The sequence below is a fragment of the Tinamus guttatus genome, unplaced genomic scaffold, assembly GCF_059628265.1.
Source record: "Tinamus guttatus ecotype Peru unplaced genomic scaffold, ASM5962826v1 Tinamus_guttatus_pri_ptg000652l, whole genome shotgun sequence".
NCBI lineage: Eukaryota > Metazoa > Chordata > Aves > Tinamiformes > Tinamidae > Tinamus > Tinamus guttatus.
The window spans coordinates 2,859,793-2,877,564 of record NW_028289186.1 but is presented as its reverse complement, the minus strand read 5'-3'; the positions used below and the strand labels follow the sequence as shown (position 1 = coordinate 2,877,564).

Sequence of the window (17,772 nt, the reverse complement as noted above, 5' to 3'; positions counted from 1 at the left end):
TTTTATCCGCCCTGTTAAGAGAAAGCTTTAGTATTTCACTTGTTAAAGAAAGCATGCTTGAGTCTTTCAAATTAATGATGGTATTTGTTTTCTAGCTTTTGGAAGGAAGCTTTCCACTCCATCAAGGAAAATAAGGTAATTACACTACAACTGCAAAATTTACATTTTCTGCTGTTCTATATCAAAACCTCCTTTCATCTCCACTATGCTCTCCACAGTCTTATTCTTATTCTAACTTATTCTATATTCATACTTCAACTTATTCATACTTATTCTAACTTATTTATAGCAATGTTGAGAAAGCCAAGAGTTCTGTTAAAAAAAAAAAATGCACCTTGAAATTAATGAGGCAGTTCCCATCTCAGATCTATTGGTTTAGGTTCTACAATTTCAATTTTAATCATTGCCTGCCCATTTCCAGAAAACTTCCTTTACCTTCCCCATGGCTAAGCAAGGTTTTTCATGACACCTGAAACTCTAAAGGGCAGCAAGTCCTCTACCTGTCCCTCTTCCAGGGTATCAGCACCTGGCTTATGGAGAAAAGCAAGAGATGACAGCCTAAATTGTTACAAGAGGCATTTCATAAGCAGTATTAGATAATGTCAGGGCTGATGTAGTGCTAGTAATAAGCATAGCATTGTAGAAGCAAAGAGGTCTGTACTAAATCTTGAAGCTTTTCCTTTAAATATTTTCTATATTCTCAGCTAGTAATATGAAATAGTAATAAGGTTTGCAATTATAAGCCATTACAGATGCAAAAGAATTAGCAGTAAAACTTCAGAATTACAAGCGAGGTGCTTTTCCAGTCAATATTGGAACCCTGCTCCTTATCCTCCCCCCTACTTTTTTCACTATCCAAGTCATTCCTCTCCCCCAGAGGCTTAAGGGCTGAACTGCAGTCTGTTCAACATGCAACTGCACTGATAGTGATGATTAGAGAAGTCTCAGCTGCCTCTGCTGAAAAACAATTCTTTCATCATGCCTCAGATTAGTTCTTTTTTGTTAGTGTCAGACAATTTATATACTATCCAAAACTTGAACGGACAGCAAGCCCTCCAATGGCTACTCACTCACTATTATCAGGCTTATTAGGCTTCACTTCTGAAGTGTTCTTCCTTTCATCAAATCAGCAACACTTGAAATTTTCCCTTACAATACCTGATTTCTCACACAGCAACTCAAAATTCCAAGATACACATTAATCTGCAGGCCTCTGTGACTATATCTGTGGTGCAATTATTTAATTGACCTGTTTGAAGCAGCTGATTTAAAGAACTCTTACAAATGCAACCAAATATATTTGATAATAAACCTTGACAGTATCATTTACAACCTTATACACTTGAAGGCTCTTCCAAGCTACTGAAGCACCAAAGACTAGAAAGGTAGAAAGGCTATTTGTTATTCACTTTAAAAACTAGCTGAAGTATACATTATTCTAGTATATTTTTGTTCAGTTTCTGAATTGGTACACAAACATCTGGCTAAAAAAGTAATGGAAGATGCCAAAAATCATGATCAGGTATGTGCTTTGCAATTTCAGCCCTCACTTACCTAAAGGAAGTTATAGTTAAAAGAGACAAACTAATTCTCAAAAAAGGAAAAAAAAAAAAAAAAAAAAGAAAAAAGAAAAAAGCACTAAGTGATTCTAATCAATAACACAATGTGTTCTGCCTTATACTGCCTGATAATTAAAATGTGTATTTTGTAAATGTGCTATATGTAGAAAAAAACAAGTGGTACATAGTAAGAAGAGGGAGATGTCAGATATGCTTAAACCATGACACAGCTATTTTCAATTCCTAAGCAACAATACATGTTATCACATGAAAAATAGTACAATTTCCACCTCTGCCAGTTGAATTACTAAAGAAGAGGGAGAGCATTAGCAGGAGTTTCAAAACAGACTAATTATCCAATGCAATCCAAGCTCTGTCTTCAGAGTAATCTGTACAGTCGCAATAGTTCCTTTATTCATTGGGGGATGGAACCGGTTCACGTGCTCTGAATAACCTAATCATTGCTGCCAATACAGCAACAAACGAAGGGAAAAACCTTCCTTCTGAGCTAGAAAAATATTTACAGGCCATGCTACTCATAAAATACCTTTTAGAGCTACTACAAAGTATTAAGCAAAAAAGAAAAATGAATATCCATATCTAAAAATAACTCAGAGAAATACTTACAATCATAAGATATCTTATTTGTGTCTCATGTAATTTTCAAAATAGGTGGCATGGAAAAAATGAAGTCTAGATATCTAATGCTCAAACACTGTGCAGATAAACAAAGAGCATAAGAGACACGACAACATAATGCAATCATTACAAAAACGGAAGCCCAGGAAAATCAGCTATAAACATTAGACAATAAAAGCACTATTCTGCTATCATACTAATGCCCCCAATCACTTACTCCTTTAAAAATAACTCATCCTATTAGCAAAATAATTTAAAGGTTGCTTCCTCTGCATTCTTCCATTTAATGAAACAGCAAAAACAGTCCTAAGATTTGCTAGCACTAGCTATCCAAATCCAAGAAGCATTTAACATTAAGCACAAACACCCATTTGATCAAATTTAGAAATACAGAATAAATATACCTGCAGTTTATCCTGTTAATACTAGAAAATAAGTAAATCCTAATCCAAAATAAGTATTTCACAGTAAACAATTGACTAAATGCATTTCAATAACAAAGGTCTTATAAAAGGATGCTCCCAAAACATTAATCTTTAAATTAGCAATCTTAAAATGAATAGGCCCTGAACACATACCGTCAGGGTTTTTCGGATACATATCTTTCATTAATTTCCCCTGCTAGCAGCAGCATCTTCTGTCCTTTTTCTTCTGTCCTTTTCTCCCCAGATCCATCCCCCAGGAAAAAGTCTTTTCACTGCAATCTGAACAGCCTTTCGGAGAGGTCTCTCAGTCACATCCTTACAAACACAAGAGGCACCAGGAATATCTGTACTTGTAACAATCTATGGCTGCAAGGGAGGATGGTAGGCAAAGCAGCTACATGATAACCGAAATGCTGACTTCTATTATCTGCTGCACCACACACACGCACACAGCATCAATGGCCTCAATTCAGAGTAGCAATCACAACGATGATACATAAAAGCTATAGAAAAGGCAAGCATTACTCACTGGGTTTTATTCTTTCGCTTCTTCAGCATGTAATTCTTTATGCTTTAGAAGGCAGTAGGTATGAAATGAAACATTTTCCCTTTATTCCACTGATGCTGCTGTTTGAATACCACTAGACACCAAAGACAATAGGCAGGATCAGCTTGAACATTAAGAGCAAATATTTAATGGAAGACTGGTTATCCTGTTCTCTCCCTTTCACATCTCTGCCTCATGTATCCAGGCACGGGTGGTACTGGCTCCCTTGGGAGGCTGTAGCTAGCAGCTGAGGCACAAACTAAAACATGGCATGGATGGCAAGGAGCTGATGTCACAAAAAACAAGGATTTCTCTGATAAAACAGGCAATTCCAGGAGGGAACTTTTACAAGTCAAGAGAAATGGTTCAGCTACATATTTTGTTATACAGCATCCTGTAGTTTTAAGAGTGTTAAATTAAAACAAGATCTGGCAGCATAAATAAACTGACCCTGCAATACTTTAAGTAATAAAATTGCTGCTTAGATCGTATCTTTGCATCAGGATATCAAAAAGACTATTACTTACAGGCACAGAAAAGAAATATCTGAACACTTCATAAATAACATTTTTAACAATTTATTCTCCACCCCCCATCTCCCCCCTCAAAAAAGAAGCTAGTTTACTTAAAAACAAACTTATTTTTGAATGCAGCCAGACAAGGCTGGCCTAGAAGTCTCCCATCTCTCAGGCAATCAGTATCTGAGGCTCCAGGCCAGCAGATGCAGGATTCACCTGAGAGGCTGCAGCTCTTCCCAGATACTGAGTACAAGACACTTCCGAAAAGCAGCCAGTTCACCCACATGGCAGCACTGCCATCCTGAGCTGCTGAGAGTGGATTAACTGGCCTGGTAAAAGTAAAAAGTTCCTCCAACAGCAGCTGTACAAGAACAGCAGGACTTGGTTCTAGAGGAAATTACAAAAAATGAGAAAAAGAAAAAGGAAGGAGCAAAAATTCTAGAGAAAAAGGAACACAGAGGCAATTTCAGATGTTGGAGAATCTGGGCAAATCCTATTGTGTGGGCAACATGATACAAGCATTAAAAATGGCTTCATCAAACAATATTTTTAAATCTTTTTTCTTCAGTATTGTCAATATTTTCCATGCAGCATTTTAAAAATTATTTTTAATTAAAGGAATGCAAATAGCATTGAATCTTCAGTGCCATCGTTTATTTCACTCAGATTACATCTATCTCAAGAGAAACGTGAAATAAACCTCAAGGCCATGTCTGGTTTGCAAAGGTTCAAGAGAAATGGAATCATATCATTACGCTTCAACATGAACGCAAAATATTCAGCATATATTCCTGCATTCTCCTTCCAAAACCATTACTTTTCAGAAAATAAATGGAGAGAAAAACCTACAATTCTGAAGTCACCATAACACTTGCAATTCAAGATATCACAGGTTGCTATACATACAAATTTATAATCCATTACTTCATGAGCAAGTTTAAGCAAAACTTTACAAATGAAATAATTTGGCAAGTCAGAAGTGTTCTTTGACAAATCCATTTTAAACCATCTACAATTCTGAAAAAGTCTGCACTCAAACTCCTACAGATTCTTACAGGCTCCAAAAAATACCATTTTGGGGAAAAATGGCAGATTAACCATTTACTTCTCTCCACAAGTATCTGGAGATGAACCACAAATACGCAATTTCCACAGTGAAAGCATGATATTTTACAAAAGTAAACTCTTCATTCTCATTTTTAAAAGGATTTTATACAAAAAATTATAGAAAAGTCACAAAACGAAATAAGAACTTGAAACATTCCTCAGTCCTGTTGATTTTCTGCTTCACATTATCAACAACAAAAATTGTCAAGCACTTTTTTTTTTTTTTTTTTAAAGCAGGCATCTTTTGTAGACATATTTTAGACACAAAAAGTTGAAGTACTGCTCAGGTAATCTACTTTCATAGCCTATCCTTTGTATGAACTCTACCACTAAAACTAGTAACACACAGACACATATAGCCCAAGTGTAACACATCTGTTGCACAGCAATAGCGAACAAGTAGCAAAGCTCAACACATTTGTTTATGCTAATTCACACCTATACACTTTATCATCTCTTTTGTTTTACAATCTGGAAGTGTTACAGTCAAGTCACAACACCAGATTTTCATGCTTGTCCCATAGATGCAAGAGACAATATGCACTAAATTCATTCATTAAATGAGAAATATGACTTCAAATCACTTACTGGGTATATCCTACTACAAGGGCTGTTTTCAATGATCAAAGTGTGATGCAAATACGAAGATATTTAAGAAAGCATAGCCTACATACAGAGTAACTAGGTCATCTGAACCATAATAATTTGTGCTCTTGTAGTTCATCTCATTGTCTGGGACAACTGAAATATATACAGATTAACACTGAACACTTTTATTCTGAAACATCAGAAATATTAAACTGCACATCTTTGCTATGCCACATGATTTGCAGAGATCTTTAAGGACCAAACCTTTTTTTCCCCCCTCTACGCAGGTTACTCTTCTCCACAGTATTCAGCATTATGTTGCTTTATGTTCTCATGAGTAACAGTTTTAGGTGGGACTCAGTCTAGGCTAACATTTCCTCCTCCCTTTTTTAAATGCTTAAAAAGTACCATTTTTAAAGAAAAATGTAGCAAAACACTTTCATTTTTCACTCAACTTTCATTTATAGTACTGTGACTAGCCAAGTATCATTATGTAAATTTATCAATTATTCCTGTTTCTTTCCTCCGTGCTTACAAAGATAGAGTAGTATACTGACGATCTCCTTCATAATGAAAAGTGACTATCCAGCTATTTAATAGTTCCATAGCAATGCAATCATTTAAGTTATTGAAATCAAAGTAGACATATCAATCACAGTAGATATATCCATCATGTCTGCTTTCTCTGGAGATGTATCTACTCCTTCAAAAGTATTAAAACAGATTAACAAGCCCTTTATTGAAAACTCAGTTTCACCCCAGTGCATCACTTCTCCTTACAGCAGTTTAAAAAACAAAATAAAAGCTCCAAAAGCAAGTACACTTACCATAAGCATATCCAAAATCCTGCACTGTATGAGCAACTAGAAGTCAGTATCAATCCTCAATAACGCTAAAAATACTAGTGTCATTTTTGTAATATTTCATAATTTCTCTGATAAACACTGAACATTAATTTCCTATTTAGAAAAATGTAAACAAAGCAACACATGTACATAAAGCTACTTTTTGAAATTCTTTAAAGTACTTTTCCATGTGACAAAAATATAAATTAAAATTCAGTAACATTCTAGTACTCACTGTCTTCTCCTGGACAAGGCATGCCAGGTTTCTCTGGAACACCTGGGAACACTAAAACAAAACAAAAATATTTTTTAAGCAGAAAATCTCAATAGCACTATTTCCTTGATTCTTTAATACATTTACAAAGAGCCATTTTTAAAGCCTTTAAGTAACCCAAAAAAACAGTGTTACTGGTGACAAGATCTTACTCTTTGGTACAGCATTAACCAATCTGTATAGTTTAAAACTTCTAGCCCACTCAAAATATACCAAGGTGTTTGAGATTACTAGTATACATTGTCATTGCCCTATAGTTTTGGTGTTGTTAAAAAAGTATTTGAGTATTTTTGGGTAAATACTTTTCCGAATTTCCCATTTATTAAGCCATTAATCTTAACAAATGAATGTGTAGCTCTCAAATAGTGTAATACTTACCATGAATAATCAGTCCTTCATCTCTGTTTTGACAATACAAACGGAAGGCTTCTTCCAGTTCCATCTGAGATGAGATGGTACATGGGTCACCTGGCAAAAAAAAATGCCTTTTAGGAAAACAACACAGAAGACAAACAAAAACTTAAAATCCCTGATATCACCCCCACCCTCCCCTACCCCTCAATCAACACAAAAAACCCACAAACCTCAACATATACTTCTCTGTGGTCATTACTAAATAGTAACATTTGGAGGTCTAAAATAGCAATGATATAACAATGATGCACGCCATTAGGGAGCGAAATTGCTTTCTAGAACAGGATCAAGCCCCTCATTTCCAAATCAAAAAACTTCACAATATGAAATCTTCTATACTAATACCCAGTATCCCTCTTTGCATCAAAATGTACAAAAAATAACCAAGAGTAACATTTCACATATCTACCATACCTTCATCATCAATCCACTTGAGGGTAATCAGCTGTTCCTGTTGCAGAGTACACATCTCACGCACTTCATCACAAAGTTCATCATAGCTCATTGATGCATCCAAGTTTGCTATCAGGATGTCTCTGCAAAAGAAAAATCAAACTTACAGGTGCTTTAGCCAGCACACTCCAGCACTTCCATCTACAGACTCCTAGATGCAAAAGCATACTTACAAAACCAGCTAAAATAAGCAGTCAGAAGCCAACAGGATTACATCTCACAGTATTTAACATGTATACATATTTGAATACTTAGAAGCATTAACTGTTTTAATATCGATTTTTTTTTTTAAAGTTCACTTCTTCCCATGGATGAGCCTAGTTCCTCTAATTTAAATGTAAGTATTCATACATACATATACATACGAACTCCAACTGAAATTGATAGGAATATTAATCTGCATTAAGTTATTAACTTGTGATAAAAGATGACAGTGCCTTCTACATATAAATTAATGACCTTCAGATTAGCATATTTGAGCAGTATTATTTTGTCCAAAAGGCACCTATTATTGATGTAAATGAAAGTGAGATTTATTCAAATCATTATTGTCTTGATTACATCCATATTCTTCCAAGATTAGCAATATTTAATCTTAATGCCTACAGCCACATTAGCCAATCAGTTCACAGGTAATTGAGTATCATTCATAATTCTAAAAGACAAATGTATTTCATCTAGGTATCCAGGTAATTCCCTTAATACAAGGGCCCGTACATGTAATTTTCTAATAATTAATTGTTCGTATTTCTTGTTAATATGCAGTTTTATCTACGCATGGCAAAAGCATGTTTCTTAGGAGATTCTTTACTAATTAAAGAAAAAGCAATACATATGAAAAATATACTGCATCAATGTAGCATTTAAATGTAGGAGTATCAAATGATCACAGAAAAACCAGATGACGTGAGCATTACACCAGTGTATTTTCTTTTGCAAACACTTATGCCCTTATTTATGGTATGTCAGGAACTCTGTCACACCCAGCAACAGGAATACCAAAGACCGTAAACTCCCTGGAAACAGACTTTGCAATTGTATGTTTTTGCAACTCCTCATGCTTATATTTTTAACTGGGAGTTCAAAAATATGTATTGTACTGTCACCTGGCACTTTTAATTGAGCTTGTCCAACATTAACCATTCAGTTAAATTCAGTTAACACAGAACCCCTGCTTTGTAAATTAACAGATTTGCTCCTCTGTCAGTGAGAGCAGCACTAAGCAAATGAACATCACAGGAACACAGGTCATCACTCAAAATGAATAGCTAGAGAATAACTTAGTAACCTGCTAACTTCAGTGGTGATCTGTAGATGTAGACCTTACTACTACATGAGTGAATATGAGGAAGTGCAACACACTATATTAAAAAAACATAGTAACTGCACCTGGATATAACAGACCAATCTGTCTGCAACCATAAATACTCATAAGAACACAGAAAGCAGTAACACATCAACCCAGACAGAAGAAAATAGCAACTGTTAAAACTATTCCAGGGTGCTGCAGTTGCTCTGAATGTTTATTTTAACAGTGTAGAATTTAACACGCTTGTCTTGACATTACATTCAAATCCATCATCTTCCTTTTTACTCCGTCATTAAGTGAGCCTATGGAACTCCTGTCTGATAGGCTTCAAAATTACATATGACACAGTACAGAGGACAGAATACACAGACTTACCCACTATAGTGTGTTTTTACTCTGATGAAGTCTCTGCTCAGATTAACTTTAGAGCCCATTCTGCTAGGCATGGTCTAAAATTCAACTGTTTAAGTGAGGGCTATATTGTAAATACATAGAAATAAGATAATTCAGAACAGATAGCTCATTTAATTACAAAATGAAAGATTTCGCATAGGAAATATTCAGATCTTCTCCACATGACAGTAACCTCTCCTGAAAGAGAGAAAACCAGAACGCAGATGATCAGAAACACTCTACTGAACAAGTGTAGGGTCAGATTTTGTAAACTCAATCTAGCTTTACACATAAAACAGCAAAAAAAACATGAGACGGACACATATTAAGACTCATCCTGCACAGCAAGGAAGGCAAAAATACCCTACACTATATAAATGTTCCAATTCACAAAAGACCAGGACTTAAAGTTAGAAAGTTTTTTCTTCCCCCTCATAGTTGGTATAAAGCTATTTAAGGCTCTTTTTCTAAAGGACAAGACTTTCTAACAAAACACCCAGCTGCTCTCCCCTGAGCAAAAACACTAAGAAAAATTATTTACTTATTCACCCCAGTTGTAACACCAGTTCGAAGCAAGTTGTAAGCACACGGAAGACCCCTAGCAACAAGTGTTAATGACAAATTTATCCAAAAAAAGATAGAAAAAGAAACTCCAAAGAGCAACGTAAGTTACCTTTAAGGCCGGGCTCCCGGGCAAGTATACTGTTTATTCACAAGCATTCTCCACTCCATACACAAACAAACTCGGGAATATTTCCAGCCCATTCCCGGCGGCCGGCGCCCCGAGGCCCTTCCCCGCCACCAGTCCCACGGAAAACGCCCCCGCCCCGGGCCCGCCTCGTCCCGGAAAGTTGCCTAAAGTCCCGCGAGGAAGTTCGGGGAAGACTCTTGTCTGGCGGGAACGGCGACAACGCGCAAAGGAAGGAGCCCCGGACACCCGCACAGCCCCAGAGCCGCTCGTCACCGCTCGCTGCCTCAGCGACCCCCGGCGCTGCCTCCCCACCCCGCCACTCCCGCTCCCAACATGGCGGTGCGAGGCGGGAGCGCCCGCTGCCAACACCTCCCCTTTTACCTGCCGGCCAATCGCAAGCTCCGCCTCACCTGCGGCCAATCCCCACGCGAGCTCGCTCAGGCGCGGCCAATCGCAGGCTAGAGACCGTTACCTGGAGCGGGGGTGCTGCCTAGCCAAGGAGGAGCCATAGAGGAGGCGGCCGGCGAACACCTGCAGCCAATGGGAGGCGCGGGCTGTGGCGGCAGGTGTGAGGGGAGCGGGCTCTTCCCCTCCCGCCGCTCCGGGGCAGCGGCGACGGCCCCGGCCTCGCCGTGCGGCACCTCCGCGACGCGGCAGCGCCTTGGCGGGAGGAGCCCCCCGTACTGTGGAGGATGCGACCGTTAAGGGCGCCCTGTGGAGCTACGGAGCTGCTCTCCTCGAGGTAGCGGCTCGTTGAGGGTGCCCAGGGCTCCCCGCGGCGGCCTCGCCTCGCTCCCGCTCAGCTTCCGTTCGCTGCGGGCGAAGGAGCGGGGCCTCCCCGCGGATCCGGCCCGGGGGCGGTGCTGAGGCGAGGGGCGGTGCCCGGGCGGCGCCGCGGGCGCGGGCGGGAAGCCTCGCCTGAGGGGAGCGTGAGCGACTCCCCGCCATGAGACCTCGCTCGGAACCGCCAGGGCGGGAAAGCTGCCGTCGAAACACCTGGATGTGGGAGAAAGGAAGCAACGCGCCAATACTGTGATTTTTTTTCCCTGAATAACCAAACCGAGAAGTTTTTTTTTTTTTTTTTTTTAAAAAGGGGGGGGGGGGGGGGAAGGAGAGGGGAGAAGTGGGGGAGGCAACGGAATGAGATGTCCTATGTCTGGGTCTTCTTACCAACACCACTATTTTAAGGGTCCTAGAGGCCAGACAGTTTATTTTGTGCCACCTGTAAACGTGGCGCTGTATCCTAGTGGAAATGCCTCAGGCTTACTTGAAATTTGCGTTCTTATCACCTCATCCTCGGTGAGTTTACTCCCGGTTGGCACCGATATGCCCCTGATGATAATGAGCTTTAAGTGACCAGGTATAAACCTCAGTGACCAATTGAGCAACAGTTTTTATACTCACAATGATGAAAATTGATTTGCTAAGAAGCTAGTGTTGGTGTAGCAGGTGCTGCAACACGGAAGATGGATGATACATCGTGTTACCCAGTTGTCCTCTTGACTAAAAGTTACGCAGATGCAGACTGTTGGTTTCTCGATGTGATGTCTCCCTGGTTATTTAATTTTACCAGAATTGTGACAGTTTTTAATCTGTATTTTTATAAATGTGCATATCTACACACTTCCAGCAGATGGCAAGATATTCCTAGACAACTATCTAGGAAAGAAAAGGTCGAATATACAAAAATTATCTGTACTAGTCCCTTATTTTAATGGCATAGGCTCTTTAAAGATGAGTTTGAAGGGAAAACAAATTATTTGGGATTAGTAACATTAATCTAGAGCCCTTCTCCAGGCTCCATATAAAGAAAGTAATATCTTTTAAGCTCTTCTGTGAAAAGAAACATATTCTGGGATATCTCAGAGCAGTTTTACTACATGGGCCATTCAGAAGTATCGATTGTCAAATATAACTTCATACACTATAGTCAGAAGTAACTTAGAAAATTTCTGTGTTTAAAAGTTAATTAGTTTGAACACAGTCTTTTTTTTTTAAGGTCAGAGGGTCAGACCATTTTCTCTGCAAGCTGCATTTCAGCATAAGCAACAGACAAAAACAAGTTTTCTGTCCTGTTTACTCGCCCTCCCTGAAACATGTAAGTAATTTTTGTTTTGTAAGGTAGGTATTGCATTTGAAGCTGCTTTGAGTTTATAAAATTCTATTATATATTAGCTGTAATGCATAATATTTCCATTTTACATTTGCCTCATTAGGATCTATCAATAGACATGTTTGTCTAATGGAAAACATTTTAATTTTTCCACATAGCTCTAACTTTTCTTAGATTTTTAGTATGTATTACTAAATATGATTTATTAATATAGTATATTTTATAGTATATTTTTACTTATATAGTATATTTTATAATATAATATGAGATTTTTAGTATGTATTAAAACTGGTGATTTCAGACTAAGAAATAAACAACTAATAAATGGAAAGATAAGACTACTAATTCTGTGTGTGTGCAAGATACAGTCATCCTGTTCTGTGTCACTCCAGAATTAATTTCTAGAATTTCTCATTTAGCAACTCACACCAGTAATGTGAGCAGGCGTGCAGACTACTCTTCAACCTTGCTCTCTTTCTTTACTCTTTTTTCCAAGCAACAAGATATTGTTTCCTTTGAAGTCAGTGACAGTGAAATTATTGGTTTCAGTGGGAACAGATTTGGGGCTAAATGCCAAGTAGTTTGGGTAAAAATTGTAAGGCAAAGCATTAAAATATTGTACCATAAACTGGAGCAAACTGTATGTCTTACATAAGATCAGAAATCACCATGGTAATTCTCTGCAATTTGGCTTGGTGGATTGAATATTAGTGTTTTTCTAGTCCATGTTAAAATAGACCAAATGAATAATGCTTCAAGACTATTTTAAGACAACACCTCCCTTACCCATGTTTTTACATAAGACAGAAGCACCCAGAAACTACCTCCCACTTTTGTCATTATATTAGTCTATAGGAAAGGAGAAATCTGTGTACCCAAGCTACATGTTTCAAAACAAATAAGTACAGAAGCATAGAGGTTTTATCCAGGATATTTATACAACCTGTTTCTATAGAATCCAGACCACTGCTGATCTTAATAAAAGATACACGTTTAGCAGTTCCTTGACGGGCTTTACACCAAAGGATGGCGATTGGACAATAGGCTATAGGGATCCTGGGTGCACAGAATTAGTCAGTCCTACGTTTTGGTTGTTTATGAATCCAGAATGATTGAGAAAGGTTTAAATAGTGCAGAAGAATAATCTATCTGTGGGCTTTTGTGTGTGTGTGTCCAGTCTTTTTGCTGCACTGTCTCTTTCAATGACATCTGATGAGTTCTCTTGTTGTCAAATTTTCTGATACAGAGTTTCACTATCTTTTCACTTTGTTTTTATCAAGCAAGCAAAATTTTGCAAAGGGAATAGCCATAACAAAACCGGCATAATGAGAGAGCAGATCCCTAATGCTTCATGTAATGATATGCTTAAATCCTCAAACTCGTTTTATTTAAGACACAAGCTATAAAGGCAGATAGAGACAGTGTTCTGTAATCCAGCTACCAAATCTGTCTAACAAGGCATACTTATTGCTAAATTTATATTAAGTGTTCTTAAAAATAGAAAAAATAGCTATAAATGGTCTGTAATGCACTGTATTGCACTCAGTATTACTGTAACATTAGACAAGCTTTTAACCACTGCCAATGTTTTATGTCTCTATAATAAAGAGGGTACAGGGAGAAATGTTGTTGTTTTTAACGGAAATATTCTCAGTAACTTTCATTGAGTTTTCTATTATCTATTCTGCTGCATAAACAAATATGCAGAGGGGTACTGTTTTCCTCTTAATGTGAAATGCTTTCTTAGGTTAATGACAGTTAGTATTGAAAATCAGAGCAATCCTATTAAGTGTTTTGTTGTACCAGCAATGGAAGCCTCATTGAGTTTAAATTGGTTTCGCTCCATTATCTATTGGATTAGAAAACCTGTTAAGGATTGATGTGGGAGCTTCTACTTAAACTAAAATTTCTTTTTTTTTGCAAAGGAGCAGGACAGATTTAGATATGTAGGTTACCCTCTTAATGGTACAGGCATTGTTTTTCAAACAGATAATTTAGTATCTTTCTCTTCGTCATGTGCTTTCTGGTTATTTCCAATCTCTTAAAGCAGCAACATCTGTTTTCTTTTTTTTTTTTTTTCTTTTTTTTTTTTTTTAACATAAATACAGAAGTCTGTGCAAGTGCTCCACACAGAGTACTCATGAATACCAAATGGTAGTTTTTCTTCTATTATCAAGGCCAAAGTGGGGTTTTTATGAGCCCTTTGGCACTGAAGAGGCAAGATTTCAATATGGGAAGAAATCTCAGAGGTACTTTGACTTTCCTTATAATGTCTTTTATATTGTGATTCAATAGTTGGAATGTCTGTTTTATCAATTTATAGAAGCTACAACTTGTGGATAATCTATACTTTATTAACACTTAAACATTTACAGTGATTACATTAACACATATCCTGCTCTCTTTTGCACAGACACACCAGTCTGTAGAGCAGTTTTCTAAAGCGCTGAAAGAAATACAAATGTTTTCAGGTACAGCACAGAAAAAATCCTTCTGCTCTGTCACATGGTTCTTTCTTCTCTCCTTGACACTAGTATAGCACGTCCAAAATTTGGATAGCCTTCAGCTGACATCAAACTTAGTTTATCTCTTTATTCAGTGCTCTGTAAAAATGTTTATTAGGGTACTGTGTTTAGTTGTAAATACTGTGGGTTTTGTTGTTGTTGTTGCTGCTTTTGGCATCTGTCTTTTCTATTTCTACCTCTGGAAACTCAGAGAACAGTCTTCAATATTTCAAGATGGAGATGTCTTGTCCTGTGGTACTCATGCAAGTGCTTGTGCAGTAATGGTAGCTGAACCACCTGTTCTGGTCCCTGAGTTACCCAGTTTGTGGAATTGACACAATTGCCATCCATATGCTCACAGTGCATGTTCTGACAGCCTGGAATATTTTGAAAGGATTTATTTTTTCCTGTCAGTAACATTGTGAGAGCCTAGCATAATGTCTCCTGGCTGATTTAGTGTTTCAGGTCTTTGAAGGAAAGCTCGCTGCCACCTTTACTTTGATCAATTGCAACTGAGCTCTGCAGCTCAAAAACTTGCAGTCAAACTACAGAAAATTCACTGAACAAATCTGAAGAAGGGAGTGGGACATGCAGCCTGTGACAGTCCCAAATGGAGAAGTAACATTTTTTATGGTAACTCACTATGATTACTCCATTGTCTTCAGGGTAAGGAGTTATATCAGATTTACAATTATGAAGTATTATTGCTGAAGTAATTAGATTAGACACTGCCTTTATAGTATCTGCAGCTTTATTTTTGCTAATTACTCTGAATAACCAGCAACTGTATGCTAGAGGGACTAGGTCAATGCTTTGCTCTCTGTTCCTTAATAACTTTAATCCCAAATCAGGGATTACTTTTCTTATGATACACAGCCCACTGGATTTTGCTTCAAGCATGTCTTCCACTGAATTTAGCCCATAATTTCACTCTTAGCAACAACTTTTGACCCTAACAGGCAGTGTGCTAAGCTAGTAGCTGGTGAAGCCAGCAGTTAAGAAAAGGTTAGGCTCTACTCTCAAAGCAGTTTTCTCCACTGATTTTTAAACAAGGATTATTTCTAATTTATATCAGTGTAACAGAGAAGAGAAAGGCATGGGGCCCTCCTCAAATGTGCTCTTGTGATACTGAGCGGAATGTTTCAGATTGCCTGCTCTCTTGCTTACCAATGGCTAGACAGATAGGAAAGTTACTTTTTCACCTCCTTTGCTTCTGAGACCAGGCAAGAATTAGATTAGGTGTAAATTGAAACAGCTCAGTTTTAAGCAAAAAGGAGAGATGAAAAGGAGATTTAAAATATGTCAAGGACCTGGCCCAAGATCCTAGAAAAAGCAGCTTGGGAAAAGTCATTGTAAAGCCATGCTTCTGCTGTGTTTCACTCTGCACTTAGTCATTACATAGAACGGTAAGAATGATTCGGGAAAGCACGGAAAGGCCTGCAACTCGGAAGCTACTGAACTTCCTATGGGAGAAAGCAATTATGACCAAAAAGCACTTGGCAAATTTTGGTGTATTTCTGTATTGTAGTATTTAGACAACATTGAGAACAACCACAAAGAAAAATAAAGCAGGAGGAGGAAAAGCAGATGGGAGAACCAGGATTTACCTGCATATATTAAGGGAATGTGACATTCCTTTAGCTTCCTGAGTATGAGGAAAGATGAATAATAGCTTGCTTTAATCCAGTAGAGACTCAGAAAGTGTAGTAAATAGCAACATGTAAATACTGTTTGGATGCCCTTTGTTACTTGGAGAACAGTTGCTGTCTCTCCTCTAGGGGTTTTCTTCTGTAAAACTCAAAACATTTATGAAAGAAACCAGGATTATTATATCAGTTTTGTGGATTGCGCAGTGATACAACATCACCAAAGTTCCTCAACAAATCAGCAGGAAGAGCTTGAATCCAGATGTCTCAGCCCAGACCTAAACCAATAAATATTTTGTAGAGCAATTATAGCTCGATGTCAGAGTGCACCTTCCATCATGTTGCTGGCAGAAAGTTTTCCAACCGTAAGAGAAACTAAATTTTGAGGGAAACCTAAGCTTGATTTATGATGGGAATATATTTTCTATAGTAGTTCACCATCACTTATTTTTCTTCAGAAGACCTTTTTACTTCAATGATATTGGAAAATATTTATTTTCAGTTATAAATCCATGTTAAAATGCTCTATCTTTCAGCACTGGTTGTGCGAAATCAAACTATGTGTCCTAGGGAAGCAGGGCAGGAGGAGCAGGAATCAGTGAGTGCACTGTGATCAAATGCTGGCTTCACCCTTACTGCAATTGCAGCCATTACGCATTAGTCACTAAATTGAAGGTGCCCATCTTCAAAGCCTGACACAGCTCTCCTCTTCTTTACATCTTTTCTTGTTCAATCTTCCATCTCCCAATGTACCCTTCAGCTCCAACTTTCAGCTGCCTCTTTTGTGTCCCTCCTTCCCTCCTCTCTCTCAATTTGTCTTTTGTGTCAGCCTATGTAACAACCTTCTATTCTCCAGGCACAAAAATGCTCAAAAAACATCCCCCTTTTGAAGCTTCTTATATTGGTTTCTTATCCTAACAATATTTCAGCTGTTTGAACTCATATCCCAATATATCTGTGGAGTTTTTAGAGATTAATTATGGAAAAAAAAATGTATTTTTAACACTGCCTTCATCTACTGAGGTCACTGGAAATATTTCCAGACAAAATTAATTTGCATGAGGTGAGGTGATAGGACCCACAAATTTGATTATCAAATCATGGAAGTGAAAAGGCCTAAGATATCTATTAACTCAGCCTCTGAGCAAAGATGGCAAAAATTTTCAAAGTATCTAAAGTAGATTAACACCATGTATCACATTTTTGGACTTCCATCATCTATTTAGGGCCATATATAGAAAGGAGATTTTCAGAGGCACATACAGCAGTCAGGTATCTGATTTTCACTGAAAAATGACAGATGAAACTACAGTAGTTCCTGAAAATGCAATTCCTCTGTTATCAAGCACCTTTAAAATTTTTGCTTTTCCAGTGTAGGAAGCTTGAACTGTCTGTGTTTCTGAATCACTTGTCTATTTTGGGCCTATTAAACTAATAACATTTCTGTGTTTAAGCTCTCCTTAGCCTGGATCTGAAATGTTATGCAGTCATTGTTAGCAGAATTCTATTTGTGTATTTGCATTTGTATTCTCTCTATATATTTTATTTCATGCTGTGACTAAGAGCACTGAAATGTTTTAAATACTTCATCAAAGGCAAAGAATAAGAAAGAATCCTCCACCTACCTCTTATTCCCTTTTACTTGAATAATGCAATTTTTATGATTTTAAAAATTCCAGTTTATCACTACTGTTAAACCTGGACCATCGCACAGAAGGCCAGATACAGAAAATCACTCTTGTGTGGA

The 17,772-nt window shown here is 37.8% G+C and overlaps 1 protein-coding gene and 1 long non-coding RNA gene across 5 annotated transcripts in view; both read right to left on the bottom strand.

Annotated features, from left to right (window-relative positions):
• PRKCZ (protein kinase C zeta) overlaps window positions 1-9,178 on the bottom strand; it is a 33,856-nt gene extending 24,678 nt beyond the window's left edge. For 2 of the 4 annotated variants that reach the window (XR_015913974.1, XM_088536193.1), the window contains exons 1-4: window positions 9,054-9,178; window positions 7,331-7,452; window positions 6,881-6,970; window positions 6,464-6,514 (exon numbers count right to left, since the gene is read on the bottom strand). Coding sequence is in view for 2 of the 4 variants with exons in the window: in XM_088536193.1 (XP_088392319.1) it covers window positions 6,464-6,514; window positions 6,881-6,970; window positions 7,331-7,452; window positions 9,054-9,124 (334 nt within the window). In the remaining 2 variants the exon portion in view is untranslated. Of the gene's footprint in view, window positions 1-2,776; window positions 2,957-3,152; window positions 3,380-6,463; window positions 6,515-6,880; window positions 6,971-7,330; window positions 7,453-9,053 lie in introns of those variants that run through there. The other 2 variants (XM_010225464.2, XM_010225463.2) reach the window with 2 other exon arrangements.
• Window positions 9,179-14,208: 5,030 nt separating this feature from the next.
• Window positions 14,209-17,713, bottom strand: LOC148592026 (uncharacterized). Its single transcript, XR_015913975.1, has 2 exons — window positions 17,651-17,713; window positions 14,209-14,478 (listed from the first exon to the last, which is right to left on the bottom strand). It is a non-coding gene; the product is annotated as an uncharacterized LOC148592026 (long non-coding RNA).
• Between the last annotated feature and the right edge of the window lie 59 nt (window positions 17,714-17,772).